Source organism: Pleuronectes platessa, chromosome 5 (genome assembly GCF_947347685.1).
Source record: "Pleuronectes platessa chromosome 5, fPlePla1.1, whole genome shotgun sequence".
NCBI classification, from domain to species: Eukaryota; Metazoa; Chordata; class Actinopteri; order Pleuronectiformes; family Pleuronectidae; genus Pleuronectes; species Pleuronectes platessa.
Genome location: NC_070630.1, coordinates 27065442 through 27080690, shown reverse-complemented (window position 1 = coordinate 27080690; position 15249 = coordinate 27065442). Strand labels below are relative to the sequence as shown.

The window sequence follows — 15249 nt, the reverse complement described above, 5'->3', positions numbered from 1 at the left end:
CCTGAAGTCTGCCACCATCTCTACAGTTTTTGAAGCGTTCAGCTCCAGGTGGTTCTGGCTGCACCAGGAAGCCAGGCTGTTAACTTCCTCTCTGTAGGCGGCCTCGTCCCCATTGGAAATTAATCCAATAAGGGTGGTGTCGTCGGCAAACTTCAGGAGTTTGACAGAGGGATGGCTGGAGGTGCAGTTGTTGGTGTAGAGGGAGAAGAGGAGAGGAGAGAGCACACAACCTTGAGGGGCTCCAGTGCTGATGGTCCGGGTGTCAGAGACAAGCTTCCCCAGCCTCACGCGCTGCTTCCTGTCGGTCAGGAAGTTGGTGATCCACCTGCAGGTGGGGTCAGGCACGCTCAGCTGGGTCAGCTTGTCCCGGAGAAGAGCTGGAGAGATGGTGTTGAATGCGGAGCTGAAGTCCACAAACAAGATCCTGGCGTAGGTGCTGGGGGAGTCGAGGTGCTGGAGGATGAAGTGGAGTCCCATGTTGACTGCATCGTCTACGGACCTGTTGGCTCTGTAGGCAAACTGCAGCGGGTCGAGGAGGTGGTTGGTTATAGTTTTGAGGTGGGTCAGCACGAGTCGCTCGAAGGTCTTCATTACTACAGAGGTCAGGGCGACTGGTCTGTAGTCATTAAGGCCTGTGATCCTCTGCTTCTTGGGAACGGGGATGATGGTGGATGTTTTCAGGCAGGCGGGTACAACACATTCAGCCAGTGAGGTGTTGAAAATGTCCGTGAACAATGGAGAAAGCTGATCCGCACAGTGCCTCAGTGTAGAGGGGGAGACAGCGTCTGGTCCAGCTGCCTTGCGGGGGTTCAGTTTCTTCAGGAGCTTATTTACATCTCTCTCCTGAATTGAGAGAGGTGTGAAGGGGGGGATGGAGGTGATGGGGCAGTCTGGGGCCATTTTGTGGGGGGGGCTAGTGTCTTTGTCCAGGCTGGGGAGAAGAGGTGTGATAGATGCGGGGGGGGTTTGAGAGGGTCTATCGAATCTACAATAAAAGTCATTCAGATCGTTGGCAAGTCTCAAGTCTTCCACAGAGTGGGGGGATTTGGTCTTGCAGCCGGTGATCACCCGAAGGCCTTTCCAGACTGACGAGGAGTCGTTGGCTGCAAACTGTTGTTCCAGCTTCTTTGAATACAGTCGTTTGGCCTCCTTAATCTCCTTGCCAAACGAGTATTTAATTAGTCTGAACCTATCCATGTCCCCACTCTTGAAGGCCACCTCTTTCTCCAAACGAAGCTGTTTGAGTTTTGCTGTGAACCAGGGCTTGTCGTTGTTATAACACACCCTGGTGCGTGTTGGAATACATCGGTCTTCACAGAAGCTGATGTAGGACGTCACAGCATCTGTATATTCGTCCAGGCTGTAAGTGGCAGTTCTAAAAATGTCCCAGTCTGTGTTTTCAAGGCAGTCACGCAGCTCCTCCACAGCTTCTCTGCTGCTCCAGTTCTTTGATCTCAGCACAGCAGGTTTAGAAATCTTGAGTTTCTGTCTGTAAGCCGGGATCAGGTGAATGAGAGCGTGGTCGGACAGACCCAGGGCAGCGCGGGAGACTGCATGATAAGCCTTGCTGATGTTGCTGTAGCAGTGATCCAGGGTGTTCTCCCCCCTGGTCGGGCATTTAATTAACTGTTTATATTTTGGGAGCTCCTGAGATAAGTTCCCCTTATTAAAGTCCCCAAGGACAATAACGGGGGAATATGTGTTCTCTCTCCTTCTCTCCACTCCCAGTATCTGCTCAGCGAGTTGTCGTTGAGCCTCGCGCACGTCAGCTTGCGGGGGGATGTAGACTCCAGCCAGGATGAAAGAGGTGAATTCCCGGGGAGAGTAGAACGGTCTGCAGGTGATGAAAAAAGTTTCCAGGTCCGGAGAACAGGACTGTAAAATGACTTTCACGTCGCTGCACCAGCCCTGGTTTATATAAAAACAAATCCCTCCGCCTTTTGCCTTGCGTGAGAGGATCGGGTCGCGGTCCGCGCGTAACAGCTGAAAGCCGGTCAGCTGTGCGGCGGAGTCCGGTGTGGCTTCGGTCAGCCACGATTCAGTAAAACAGAATACAGAAGAGAGGGAGAAGTCTCTATTTGTCCGGATGAGAAGGCGCAGTTCGTCCATCTTATTGCACAGCGAGCGGACATTAGAGAGGAGAATGCACGGGAGTGATGAGCGAAATCCTCTCTCCCTGAAGCGCACCAGAGCCCCAGCGCGCTTTCCTCTCCGTCTCCGCCTCAGTCTCGCTGCGTGGCCGAGGAGCACCGCACCTTTGACCAGTAAATCAACTAAATCCACGGAAGATGCGAGAAAGTTGGGACATAAATCAGATGGTGTTGTGTCCCTGATGTTAAGAAGCTCGTCCATCGTGAAAGTAATCCGAGTTGGGTCGCAATTAACAGAATTAAATACTAAAAACAAACACAGAAGTGCGCACCAACACACCGTGGCAGCCGTTCGTGGCGCCATCATCTTTCCAGTCATAATGGATCATGATTATTCATTGCTGACTGCTGCGTAACATGAATAAAACTTTAATACCTCATCCGTGACTAACCTTTTTTAAACATACATTACAAAGTGTAGGCACAGTTTGTTTCCTGAATCAGTTCGAGTGTATTGAAAGTAAATTTACAGCTGGAGCATCTGCTCTTCACCAGGCGGTTTTGGCACAAATAGGGCAAAGGTGTTCTCATGTTTGAACTGATTTGAGTGGCAGTGAGTGTGAAAGTGTAAGAGCTCAGTGGAGTGAAGGCTACAGGAGATGATGCTCGGGCTCCTCTCATGCACCTAATAACTGCTGAGTGACTAATTCAAGGGATTTATCACACGACGGAAGGGAGATGATGTGTTGAGAGACCGATGAGGGCCCCAGACAGCAGCCATAAATCGGAGTTCATGCATGAAATCACAAACACATTTGCATCTCTCATTTCATTGCATGAAATTATCTGTAAAATGTGATGGAATGAACCAGGGCCCATACCTACGGAACACCACTACCTACGGAGGGACAGACGTTTTAATCCCGATATCTGAAATCCAATTTCACCGCTGGTTCGGACTCTGACGTGAAGTGGAGACATTGACGCATTACTCATAATACAATTCACAGTCACACAGGTTTGATACTGTCTTGGTCTACATGTCCAGAAACGTGATAAGTTAATTGCAGATCTGAAAGTGCTGATAATGAAAAATGATTCAAATTTCATTCAGAAAGAAACTCAAGAGAAGTGTGTTTCTCTATTGATCTCTGCTGTGATGTGTGCGTGTTTTGGTGTGTGTGTGTGTGTGTGTGTGTGTGTGTGTGTGTGTGTGTGTGTGTGTTTGTGTGTGTTTTGTGTGTGTGCACGCATGTGTGTGTATAATTAGTTAAATTGGGATCTTATTAATGGAGAGACCACTATCGTCTGTATTTCTAAAGCCATTTCTCCTCTAGAAATACAAAATGCTTAGCAACCATATTGAGTCACATTGAAGGTGTTTGAATTATAATTTTTTGCTGAAATTAAAAAAGAAGAGTTTAATAAATACAAAGAAGAAAAACAAAATAACATTTTATTTGATATATTATACAAAAAATCCAACCATTATAATAGGTATGGCTCGAATTCAATGTGCAATTTCATGTTTCAAATTATTATCACTGACCTTTGAAGAGGTGTGTAAATGACTCACATCTCACCTGGGCTGTTCAGCAGGGTAGGAAAAGAAAAGGCCACAAGGTGAGACTGGGTCCCCGAGAACTGCTGATAATGTTAGGCGTCACTATGGTTTCATCACTTTTTGGGTTAAATTAAGATTAGAATATTTAAAAAGCTGTTTTCAGACACAAATTAGAGTTTGACCTTCACATATGAAGAACGTAGCAGTCTGACACGGGATGGAGCCTGGGAGCCAGAGCATTCAGGAGGCAGGAAATGACGCATCATTTCTGCTGCAGCAAACTGGCAGCACATCGACACCAGCATCAGTTCTAACCGTCATATCTTATTTTCATTTCAAGTTATTATCTTAGTTGGCATAGTCCACATGAATGACACCTATTTTTTATTGTTATTTCTTTTTTTGCTTCAGTTTCACATGCATCACGTGCTAGCAACGTCATCGACACACCGGCTCACTCCCTGATATTTTCCTGATATTTTCCTGCTGTATTCTCACGTGGGCTCACTCTGACATCTTTGGGGCAGAAAGAAAGAAGAGATCCTGAAAGTGTCAGGGAAAACTGACATTTGTGTTATAAAATGCAGCCCCTCTGGAAAAATTCAGCAAATGTCTAGAATTCAGTTCATGTCAGAGGGTAGTGTTTTTTTTTTACTTTACTGTTATTAATGTGTATGTGCAGTATGCTCTTTGTTGATAATTATTTTGGGAGGCTGTTCTTGCTTTGGTTCAATGTAGGGCCCCCAGGTGCCCCACATTTCTATTCCTTACTTGACAGTTCTCTCATACGCCCCAGCCAGCAGCCAACTGTATCGGCTTTATTTCCATGCGTAAGTTCTGTGTTAGATAACATGCCAACAGAAAGTGGTATGGTCGTTTGTCCTTACCACAAGCAAAAGTGTAAAATGCTTCGGTAAATGCACCTGGCTGGTTAACTGTGGGGTTATTAATGTTGCACCTCCTTTCATTTTTCATGCTGTTGTCTCAGGCTATAGATGTTAATGACTTTGGCCTTAATAGAGATTCACCTCACAGCAGTGTGCTGCTTAGAAAATTGTAGATTTGAAAAACGATGCATTTATGCTAGTTTGTTTAAAAGTTTTATAAGCACTTGCTTTAATAGTTTTGTAGTTTAGTTGGGTAAGGACATGGTCACATGTGTGGGTCAAAGTTGATCAAATTTGAGCGCCACACAAAGCCACGCAGTGACGTGCCGAAGAAAAATGTTTTAATCGCCACTTGTCTTACGAAGATTGGAAGTGAAAGTTAGCCACAGGTTCGCCCCTGAAACATCGGCGGATATGTGACCAGGCGTTAGAATTGACTTCCCTCTTTTCTCATTTTTTGCTGTTGGTTTTGTAACTGACAGAAGTGAACAGGTGTCTATATTTAAAAGGTTCGTCCAAGCCCATCAAATGTTGTGCTTTTATAGCTGTCCATTATGGTCTTTGTTGGTTGGTTTGTTTGTTTGTTTGTCAGCAGGATTTAGAAAAAACACCAAACAGATTTCAGCAAAACAATGAATGACATTTTGACATGAATCTGGACAGAGCAGCAGATTCTGGATTTTTTTTTCAAAGTCTTTAACGTTGTATAAAAGAGTTTTTTTGTATTTTCAGCAAATTTCCAGAAAAAAATCATGGATAGGGACTGTTGGGCTGAGAGCCCTTCCCTGATTATTTGTTATGTACTTATTGGGCCACTAGAGGGCACATTAACCATTTTTGTGTAGTTCAAGTTTTAATTTTTCATTTCTACTCTGGGTCCTGTGGGCTATATAAATAGCTATAACAACTTAACTTGTGTAATTTTTGTAAATATTATTTTTTTTCATGGGTAAATGTGAAATGACAGGTGGCGAAATTCTTATTTTTTTACCAATACACAAAAAAAGGAATCTAATGAACAATGACAGAGTATCCACAGGTTGTTTACGATACACTGTGTTCTATCACCTGAAGAAGTAATCACTGACAGCACATGCCCTCAGACCAGCAGTATGTGCACACAGTCACTGAGCTGAGCTCCCGTGACTGATAAGGACCATGAGCTGAACTCCAGTGACTGATAAGGACCATGAGCTGAACTCCACCAACCAGCTGATGAAAAACTAGCTCATAATCAGCTCGTTATTATCATGACCTGCCTTCCCATTGTGGCTCTAACGCTGTGTGTTGTTTTGACACTTTCAGCCTCTGTTGACAGCTGTGGTGAGTAGACTCTGCTGAATCACATGTGAGCATTGAACTGCTCTGAATCGTTATGGAACAGGGGTTTATTGTTTTTTTTAACCATGCAGCAAAGGGAACAATATCATTGTTTGAGCATTACATCCTCTAAACACTGACGATATTATTCTGATTGTGTCCTTTCTGCTTCAAAGGTTTTTGTCAGGACCAGGCTCAGGACCTATCCTGCTGGGATAATCCGCCCATCCTCTTCCCCTCTTGGTGCTGGGTTTTTCTTTGTTGGGAAGAAGGATAAGACTCTCCGACCCTGTATTGACTACCGTGGTCTAAATAACATCACTATCAAGAACAGATACCCCCTTCCGCTAATCAGCTCTGCTTTTGAACCTCTTCAGGGAGCCTCTGTCTTCTCCAAACTGGACCTCCGCAATGCCTACCATCTTGTGCGGATTCGGGATGGGGATGAATGGAAGACGGCTTTTAACACACCCCTAGGTCATTTTGAATATCTCGTTATGCCTTTTGGGTTGACCAACGCTCCAGCAGTTTTTCAGGGACTGGTGAATGATGTCCTTCGTGACTTCCTTAACCGTTTTGTTTTTGTTTACTTAGATGACATCCTGATTTTTTCCAAGGAACTCAGTGAACATGTGTCCCATGTCCGGCTAGTTCTCCAGAGACTACTAGAGAATAAGCTTTTTGTCAAAGCGGAGAAGTGCGAGTTTCACACCAGCTCTGTCAGTTTCCTGGGGTACATCATCGAGGGTGGGCAGGTGAAGACGGACCCTGAAAAGATTAAAGCTGTATCGGAATGGCCCACACCCACTACTCGCAAGAGATTGCAGAGTTTTCTTGGTTTTGCTAACTTCTATCGCAAATTCATCAAAGGCTTCAGTCAAGTGGCAGCTCCCCTCTGTAAACTGACCTCTTCCTCTATTCAGTTTTTCTGGACACCGGAGGCAGAGGCAGCATTTTGCAAGCTCAAGGATCTCTTCATCTCAGCTCCGGTGTTAATTCAACCAGATCCCTCTCTGCAGTTTGTAGTAGAGGTGGATGCCTCGGATACTGGTGTAGGAGCAGTCCTATCTCAACGTTCTGGTCCAGATCACAAGCTTCACCCATGTGCTTATTATTCACGTCGCTTGTCACCTGCTGAGAGGAATTACGATGTTGGGAACAGGGAGTTATTAGCGGTCAAGTTAGCTTTAGAAGAGTGGAGACATTGGTTGGAGGGGGCGGAGCAACCTTTCGTAGTCTGGACTGATCACAAGAACTTACAATACATTCAGTCAGCTAAAAGGCTAAATTCCAGACAAGCACGGCGGGCTTTGTTTTTCTGTCGTTTCAATTTTGTATTAACTTACCGCCCAGGTAAGCGTAACATCAAGCCGGATGCCCTCTCCCGGCAGCATATGGGTGAGATGTCCGATACAAGTTCTGAAACCATCTTGCCTCCCTCCTGCGTTGTGGCAGCAGTCACATGGGAGATTTAAGAGGAGATAAGACGGGCACAACAGAACCATCCTGATCCAGGTACAGGCCCACCTAACCGTCTTTTCGTTCCAGATTCTGTTCGTTCCCAGGTCCTACAGTGGGCTCACACCTCGAGGTTTGCATGCCACCCTGGAATTAGCCGCACTCTCTCTCTCCTGAAGAGACACTTCTGGTGGTCCACAATGGATGCTGATACACGCTCTTATGTTGATGCCTGTTCTGTGTGTGCGAGGAGCAAGGCGTCCCATCGTCCTCCAGCCGGCCTTCTGCATCCACTTTTTGTTCCTAACCGTCCCTGGTCACACATTGCCTTGGACTTCGTTACTGGGTTGCCGCCCTCACAAGGTAACACAGTTATTCTCACCATTGTGGATAGATTTTCAAAGACTGTTAATTTTCTTGCCCTACCCAAGTTACCATCTGCTCAGGAGACTGCGAAACTATTAACTGACCATGTTTTCTGGCTACACGGCATACCAGTTGACATCGTTTCTGACAGGGGCCCCCAGTTCACCTCTCATGTGTGGAAGGCTTTTTGCCAAGCACTTGGCGCCAAGGTCAGCCTATCGTCTGGATTCCACCCACAGACCAATGGACAAGCAGAAAGGGCTAATCAGGACCTGGGCTCTGCCCTGCGCTGCATCTCTGAACTCAATCATTCAACCTGGAGCTCTCATCTGACCTGGATCGAATATGCCCATAACTCATTAACCAACGCGGCCACAGGTATGTCCCCCTTTAAGGCTTCTCTTGGCTATCAACCACCTCTGTTTCCCTCCCAGGAGAGCGATTTGGCAGTCCCCTCCGTTCAGCATCACCTTCGTCGCTGTAGGAAGGTCTGGAACGACACTCGCTCAGCGCTCCTTTGCTCTGTGGAGACCAACAAACGCATCGCTGACAAACACAGGATTCCTGCTCCAGCTTATGAACCAGGTCAGTCCGTGTGGCTTTCTTCCAGAAACATTCCATTAAAGTCAGTATCAAAGAAGTTAGCCCCTCGTTTCTTAGGACCTTTTGTAATTGAAAGGGTAATCAATCCCTCTGCGGTCAGATTGAAGCTGCCCAATACCTTGAGAGTACATCCCACTTTTCACGTTTCACAGTTAAAACTAGTTTCTTCTAGTCCTCTCTGCCCTCCAGCCAAACCCCCTCCACCCGCCCGGGTAATTGACGATCACCCAGCTTTCTCCGTGCGCCGCCTTCTGGACGTCCGTCGGCGTGGCAGAGGACTGCAATATCTGGTCGACTGGGAGGGTCATGGTCCCGAAGAGCGCTCCTGGTTGCCCCGGTCATTCATTCTGGACCCCCCAATGATCAGGGCCTTCCATCGTGCCCATCCTGACAAACCGGGGGGTCGCCTGGAGGCGTCCGTTAAGGGGGGGGTACTGTCAGGACCAGGCTCTCCACCTCTTGTCTTCCCTTCCCCCACTGTGCTCCTCCCACAGATGGCTCAACCTGGAGCTGGGAGGGGCCTCCTGTGGGAGACCTTCACAGCTGAGACTCATCTCATCAATTCCACTCCATAAAGCCTCAGCTCATTCACCCTGTCTTTGCCAGATCGTCCGTTCACCAGTGTGATTATGCTGCACACCTTCCTGGTTTGTCTCCTACCACTGAGTTCTGCCTGCCTGCCTGCCTGCCTGTTTACCTGCCTTCCTGCCTGCCCAACTTTTTGGACTTCCCAAATAAACCTTTTTTCTACCTTCAATCTGCCGTGTTCCTGGTCTGCACTCTTTTTGGGTCCGCTTAAAAGAAGGATCTTAACAGTTTTAGTCTTCAGAAAATATAATGTTGTAACTTCTTGCATACAAGTCAAACAAGTGGGTCACAGCACATTCTGTGTGTGTGTGTGTGTGTTTAGATGGGTGTCTGCGCTTCGCCTCCTACTATGGAGAGCACATGGTGCTGCAGAGGTCTCCAGAGAGAGCTGTGATGTGGGGGTACGGCCCTGACGGTGGACATGTCACCGTCTCCTTGTCAGGACCAGTAAATCAGAAAACCTCACCGGTCCCTGTGATAGAAGGTAAATACAGCCAGCTGCTGTCAGATGGGATCCGCATCCTGACATCTGCAGGGAAGTGATGGCATCAGAGGTCAAGTGTTCGCAGCTACGACCTGAGTCCTCCTCAGTCCTGCATGAAAACAAGGTCGTCTCATAATTGTCAGTGCAACATGAGTATATGTCTTACTAGATGGTTGAAGTTAACTGTATCATCCTTACAGCATAACTAATAAAATTACCACTTACTTTTGAAATGTTTGTCAGACATTGTTCTTCGGCCAAATGCAGTTCGTACCCATTGGCAGTGGAGAGTCCAGACACCTTTTTTTGGTTTATCTAACATCTATTTTGTAAATAGGTGTCTGGCAAGTCACCATGAACCCTGTCGATGCTGGCGGTCCCTACAATGTGACGGCAGCAACTGAGGGCAGCACGGCCACTCTCACAGGTGTGCTGTTTGGAGATGTTTGGCTGTGTGGAGGGCAGAACAACATGTTCTTTGAAACAAATAAGGTCGGCTGAGCTGGTTGAACACTTTGGATTGTAATGCACACCAAACATAGTGGATTAGTATTTTAGTACTTCTTGTTTAGTGCAACATAGTTGATGAAAAAATAATGCTCTGTGTGATATTAATTTATTCACATTTTTCATTTCAAGCTATTATTTATTCATTGTCCAACAGATTTTTAATGCGTCAGATGAGCTGGCCCTCGTACCAAACTATTCTCAAGTGCGACCTTTCATGGTAGCCTTGAAAGAGAATCAAACTGAGCTGATGGATCTGATAGAAGTGAAACTTCCCTGGACTGTGCCTACAGCTGGTAAGTTAAGGATTTATGTATCTATTCATTAATCAATGCCGATAATGATATCAAGTAAACAAGTTTCTGATGTATACGTATATTGATTTAACCAGACTTTTTTTATAAATAACATCAATAAAAACAAAACACACATACAACCAAGTATAAATGTACTAAGTAAGAAACTAAGCATATATTCTTTCTATGCTAAATGTAAAAACAAATCTGTTCTGCATCATAAACATCTTTGTAAACATTGTATTGATAAACATTTAAACAATAATAACAACTAATAATGAATTAAATACTGACTGGACTACAGCTGTCAAATGAAATAAGCTAATGGCGCTGGTCAGGAAGAGGGATATACGATGTCCCTGAGAGCTCAACGAACAGCAACTTAAGAAAACACATGCAAGTTGACAAAACACAAGCAAAGTTAGAAAACATCTTCATCAATTTCACAACACAACACATTACACAAACGCGCTGCAAATAGACAAACGCGCTGCAAATAGAGGAGAAAACACAACGGAAGTGTTTCCAGAGGACAGCTAAAAGGGATTGACACTGCTGCCACAGGAGACACTAAAACGTCCAATACATCATACAAATTCGGTTCCACACAGGGGTCGGCAACCCGCGGCTCTTCAGCCCCTCTGCAGTGGCTGTACAGTACAGTGTTGTGCATATTTTTCGCGGACGCTGAAATTAACGAATCAGTTTTCATATTATTAACGTGAACGTAACGATGAACGTGAGTGAACGTCACGTTCATTTTTTAAATCATCATCGTATCAGGCCCTCATGAAATACCAGGAGCGGGCGAGTGTATGTGTGTGTGTGTGTGGCAAGCGCATGGGTCGCAGGGCTCTGACCCCGCCCACTTGCTCAGAAGAGGGGGCAAAATGTCTCTTCTGATACTTAAGGTTTCCTGCCCCTGCACACTATGGACAATACATGGCCTGACAAAAAGGGGCTTGCTTGTTAGCGCTGCTTATTCAGTTTAACAGGAGAAGACGGCATGTCTCTAGATCGGACCATCTTCAGAGCTCAGAGCTCACTGTGGGTCTGTCCGAGCAGGTGGGCGGGGTCGGAGCCCCGGTGAGCTGGCTAAACACACACACACACCGCCACACACCTGCTGATACGATGATGATTTAAAAAAATGAACGTGACGTTCACTCACGTTCATCATTACGTTCACGTTAATAATAGGAAAACTGATTCGTTAATTTCAGCGTCCGCGAAAAATATGCACAACACTGTACTCGGTCAGCCAATACGAAAACTTTTGTTTCACAGATAATAATATGTTTTCTCCTCTATTTGCAGCGCGTTTGTCTATTTGCAGCGCGTTTCTGTAAGAGGGGCTGAAGTGCCGCATTCGGCTCCAGAGCCGCGGGTTGCCGACCCCTGTGCGGAACCGAATTTGTATGGTGTATTGGACGTTTTTGTTTCTCCTGTGGCAGCAGTGTCCATCCCTTTTAGCTGTCCTCTGGAAACACTTCCGTTGTGTTTTCTCCTCTATTTGCAGCGCGTTTCTCTATTTGCAGCGCGTTTCTGTAATGTGTTGTGTTGTGTTGTGAAATTGATGAAGATGTTTTCTTACTTTGCTTGTGTTTTGTCAACTTGCATTTGTTTTCTTAAGTTGCTGTTCGTTGAGCTCTCAGGGCCACCATAGTGATAAGAGTGGGTTGGTGTTTATAGGAGAAATGACGCTGCCTGACGCTGGTTATTATTAACATTATGCACTTCAGTGTTCACTTTGACGACACTGCTGAGAACCTGCAACACTGTTCACTGCGGTCAATCGCTCCTGTACTTCCCAGGGAGAACTTATAGTATCCATCCTATACTATGCGGCCGGAGCACGTTCTGCTGATCCATTTACCATCAGCCAATGTGTATTTCTGCGTTTTTTTATCTGTGAAACAAAAGTTTTCGTATTGGCTGACCGATAAATCAGTCAGGCTCTATTACACGTAATCTTTAGTCTGAGCAACTGCTTTTTTATGGTTACGACATCAGTCAGCATATACGTATTAAAAACTCAATATATATATAAATATGACCATGATGCTATTTGTTTATGTGTGTACCAAAGCATGCATTCTACTGGTTGATTGATGGAAGTGTATTTCCAGACATTGTGGCTGACTTCTCTGCGCTGTGCTGGCTCTTTGGACATTACATGCATGACATTCTGAAGTACCCCATAGGACTGGTGGAGTCCTGTAAATCTAGCACGCCTATTGAAAGGTGGTCATCTACACGGGTACTGCAGCAGTGTGGATTAGCCCAAAGCACAACAGAGAAAGCCATGTAAGGATGCAAAGACAACACAATTCAGCTTTCCTATGCATTACCTCTGAAATGCAGAGTAAATGGTCTGTATTTACATAGTGCTTTTGTCGTCTTAATGACCACTCAAAGCCCTTAAAAGTGTTTGCCATTACCCCATTCATCCCTACAGTGCATCTATGTGCCGCACCTTTTCTGTCACACCTTACTCATACACGTATCATGCCCAAGGACACTGTTCGAGAATGGCATGTAGTGTTTATAAAGATGGAACAATTATCACTGATATGGGTGCTGCTATCTTGCGATATTGAGGTCCAATCAGCTCACATGAAGGAGGTGGGATTTATGACCTATAATGCAGCCAGCCACCAGAGTGTGCGATCAAAGTATTTTGGCTTCACTTTAGTGGAGCCGTCATGTCGTCAACCTTTATATACAGTCTGTTAAACCTACCATGGGTACGATTTTTAATCTAAGTTGACTTTTGAATGTCTTTACACTTTCGCCAAAGAAATAAAAACATAGTAAGCGTTTGCATGACTGAAGATTTGATCCATGGTTTCTCCTTGTGTGCAGCTGTCCACTTCAATAAAGACCTCCACAAGTGATGGCTTTCCAAACATCCGCTGGCACCAGTCGGCAGACGTGGGTTTTGTCCCAAATCCACGGATGCCGCGAACCTTCATGGCCGTGGCTTTGGATTTACCTGACGAATCCTCTCCCTATCACACGTAAGGAGGATGTCCCGAAAAGCATTAAAATGAACTCTTACTGTACTTGTGATTTCGCGTTTAGTAGATACTGGAATCATACAGGTATCATTTGGCGATAGAGGCCTTGATCAACACTAGTTGGTAGACAGAAATATATACTTTCTAAAAGATACATATACATTTAAAATCAGTGTTGTGCATTCACTTCACATAGGTTCAATTCAGTCTTGCACGTTAGACTTTTACGTAACACTAACAAAAATTGTAGAGGTATGGTCAGGGCTATATTCTACCAATTCTGGTTTTATCCTTCTGTCACTTCAGAGTATGTTTACCTGTGAGAGTTTTTAAATGGATTAAAGAGCTGTAGATTCCATTTATTCCACTGATAAATTGTATGATCCTTATAAACATCTATAAAGCGTTTAATGGACCAGCCCCTGACATGCTGCCAAGAAACACAAGCCCCTGGCACTTTCCTTACTTGGAATACCTGAAGTTCTGTTTAAAGATGATGTCTTCATTTTTTCAGGATCCATCCGCGGTACAAGAGAGACATAGCTTACAGGCTGTCACTGGGCGCAAGGGCAGTGGCTTATAATGAAACAGATGTGAACTTCCTTGGACCTTTCCCCAACCAAACCCTGTGCTCAGGAAGGCATGTCAACATAACTTACGACCAGGCAGTGTCTGTCACATCATCTTATGATGTCTTTGAGGTAGGAGTCCGGGTGATTCAAAACTTTTGTCAAACATTTATCCACTAGTTTCATTAGCAAAGGTATTTAGAGGTCCACACAAGGTAGCCCAACAATCCTCTTAAACTCAATCAAGTCTGACAGCCAAGCCAACAACATCATACATCAAAAAATCATGATCTCCAGTGAGGCAGAAGGTTTATCCATCAAGCTCAACTGCTGATGGGAATTCGATGAAAATTAAATTTAAAAAAAAAACAGAATGAGAAAAGCAAATCCTGGATCTTTTTTGTTTTATGCTCCCTTTGCCTCACAGACCCATGTGTTTTGAGGACGAAGGCTCCCCAAAAGTGATGCCAAAGTGTTTTGATCAACCCCTAGTGGCTGGCAAATCCTGTCCTACCGTTAGAGTATAGGACATGGATCAAACTAAAAAGTCAAAGCACATGTTACATTTTTTTTGAATCAGACGTTTTTTGTCATTTTAAGTAGTACTTATTACAATGATGTTTGTTCAAGTGCTTATTTTTCCAGTAAGTTTGTTTTTAATTAGTTATTTGAGGCTATAAAAAAAACATCACGATTGACAGCTGAGACTGAATTTAGATTTGTCAAGCCACTTCCAGTGGATATTTCGGCTTGAAACTTGGTGTAACAGAAGTGTTTTGTGAACTCAAACACCTCATCCACCCCTCCATCTGCATAGTGGTGGGTGGATAATGAGTGAATTAAACATTTTCAGTGAACAAACCCTTTAACCTGTCTTTATTAAATAACTACGGGTTATTTTATGTTATTTCTCAAACTAATGTCTTGCTCAGTAAATGATTGTGCCATCTGTGTTTCCTTCTTTTTTCTTTAATAAAGATCTGTTGCTCTGCGAATCAAGCTCAATGCGGGCCGAAGTCCCTCTGGGTTCCAGCTCCTATCACAAACTGGGGTCCGACAACTGTCCAGTTATCCACCAGTTTGTGTTCCCCAACTGAAGAAGCAGCTGCTGTTCGTTATGCATGGAAAGATTGGCCTTGTGACCATAAAGCTTGTCCAATCTACAGCCTCAGCGGCATTTTACCTGGCCCTCCATTTATTTCAAATTGCCACCCAGTAATCAATTAGAAAAAGTCATAGAACCAGAAAATGTAAAAAGATGTGATGCAGAATCACATTTGGTTCTTCGAATGGGCAGATGCTGCATCTATAAACGTCCTATATGTCAGTGTGGCAGAAAGATCACCATCATTTTGTACAGGGCTTTTCAAAGCTCAGAAATTATTGTGGCTATTTAGTTGGACTGTTTACATGCAATCTATGCTGTTAAAACCACTGCCAATAAATGCTGGACTGTATGAATAAAAAAATGTTTACCAAAACTCAGACTGAAATAAG

General features: G+C 44.7%; 1 protein-coding gene across 1 annotated transcript; it reads left to right on the top strand.

The window, feature by feature from the left end:
• The first annotated feature begins 7512 nt into the window (after window positions 1-7512).
• Window positions 7513-15232, top strand: siae (sialic acid acetylesterase). Its single transcript, XM_053422138.1, has 9 exons — window positions 7513-8270; window positions 9199-9360; window positions 9698-9852; window positions 10025-10163; window positions 12293-12470; window positions 12622-12697; window positions 13029-13183; window positions 13698-13884; window positions 14731-15232. Exons 1-9 carry the CDS (start codon window positions 7520-7522, stop codon window positions 14977-14979), a joined length of 2052 nt encoding a protein of 683 aa, XP_053278113.1. The 5' UTR covers window positions 7513-7519; the 3' UTR covers window positions 14980-15232.
• Window positions 15233-15249: the final 17 nt, after the last annotated feature.

Bases quoted from the DNA above. Each gene is read 5' to 3' on its own strand.
- siae (XM_053422138.1), top strand. From the start codon at position 7,520: ATGGATGCTGATACACGCTCTTATGTTGATGCCTGTTCTGTGTGTGCG. The intron at 9,853-10,024 runs GTCGGCTGAGCT...ATTGTCCAACAG, and splicing joins TGTTCTTTGAAACAAATAAG to ATTTTTAATGCGTCAGATGA. The intron at 13,184-13,697 runs GTAAGGAGGATG...TCATTTTTTCAG, and splicing joins GAATCCTCTCCCTATCACAC to GATCCATCCGCGGTACAAGA.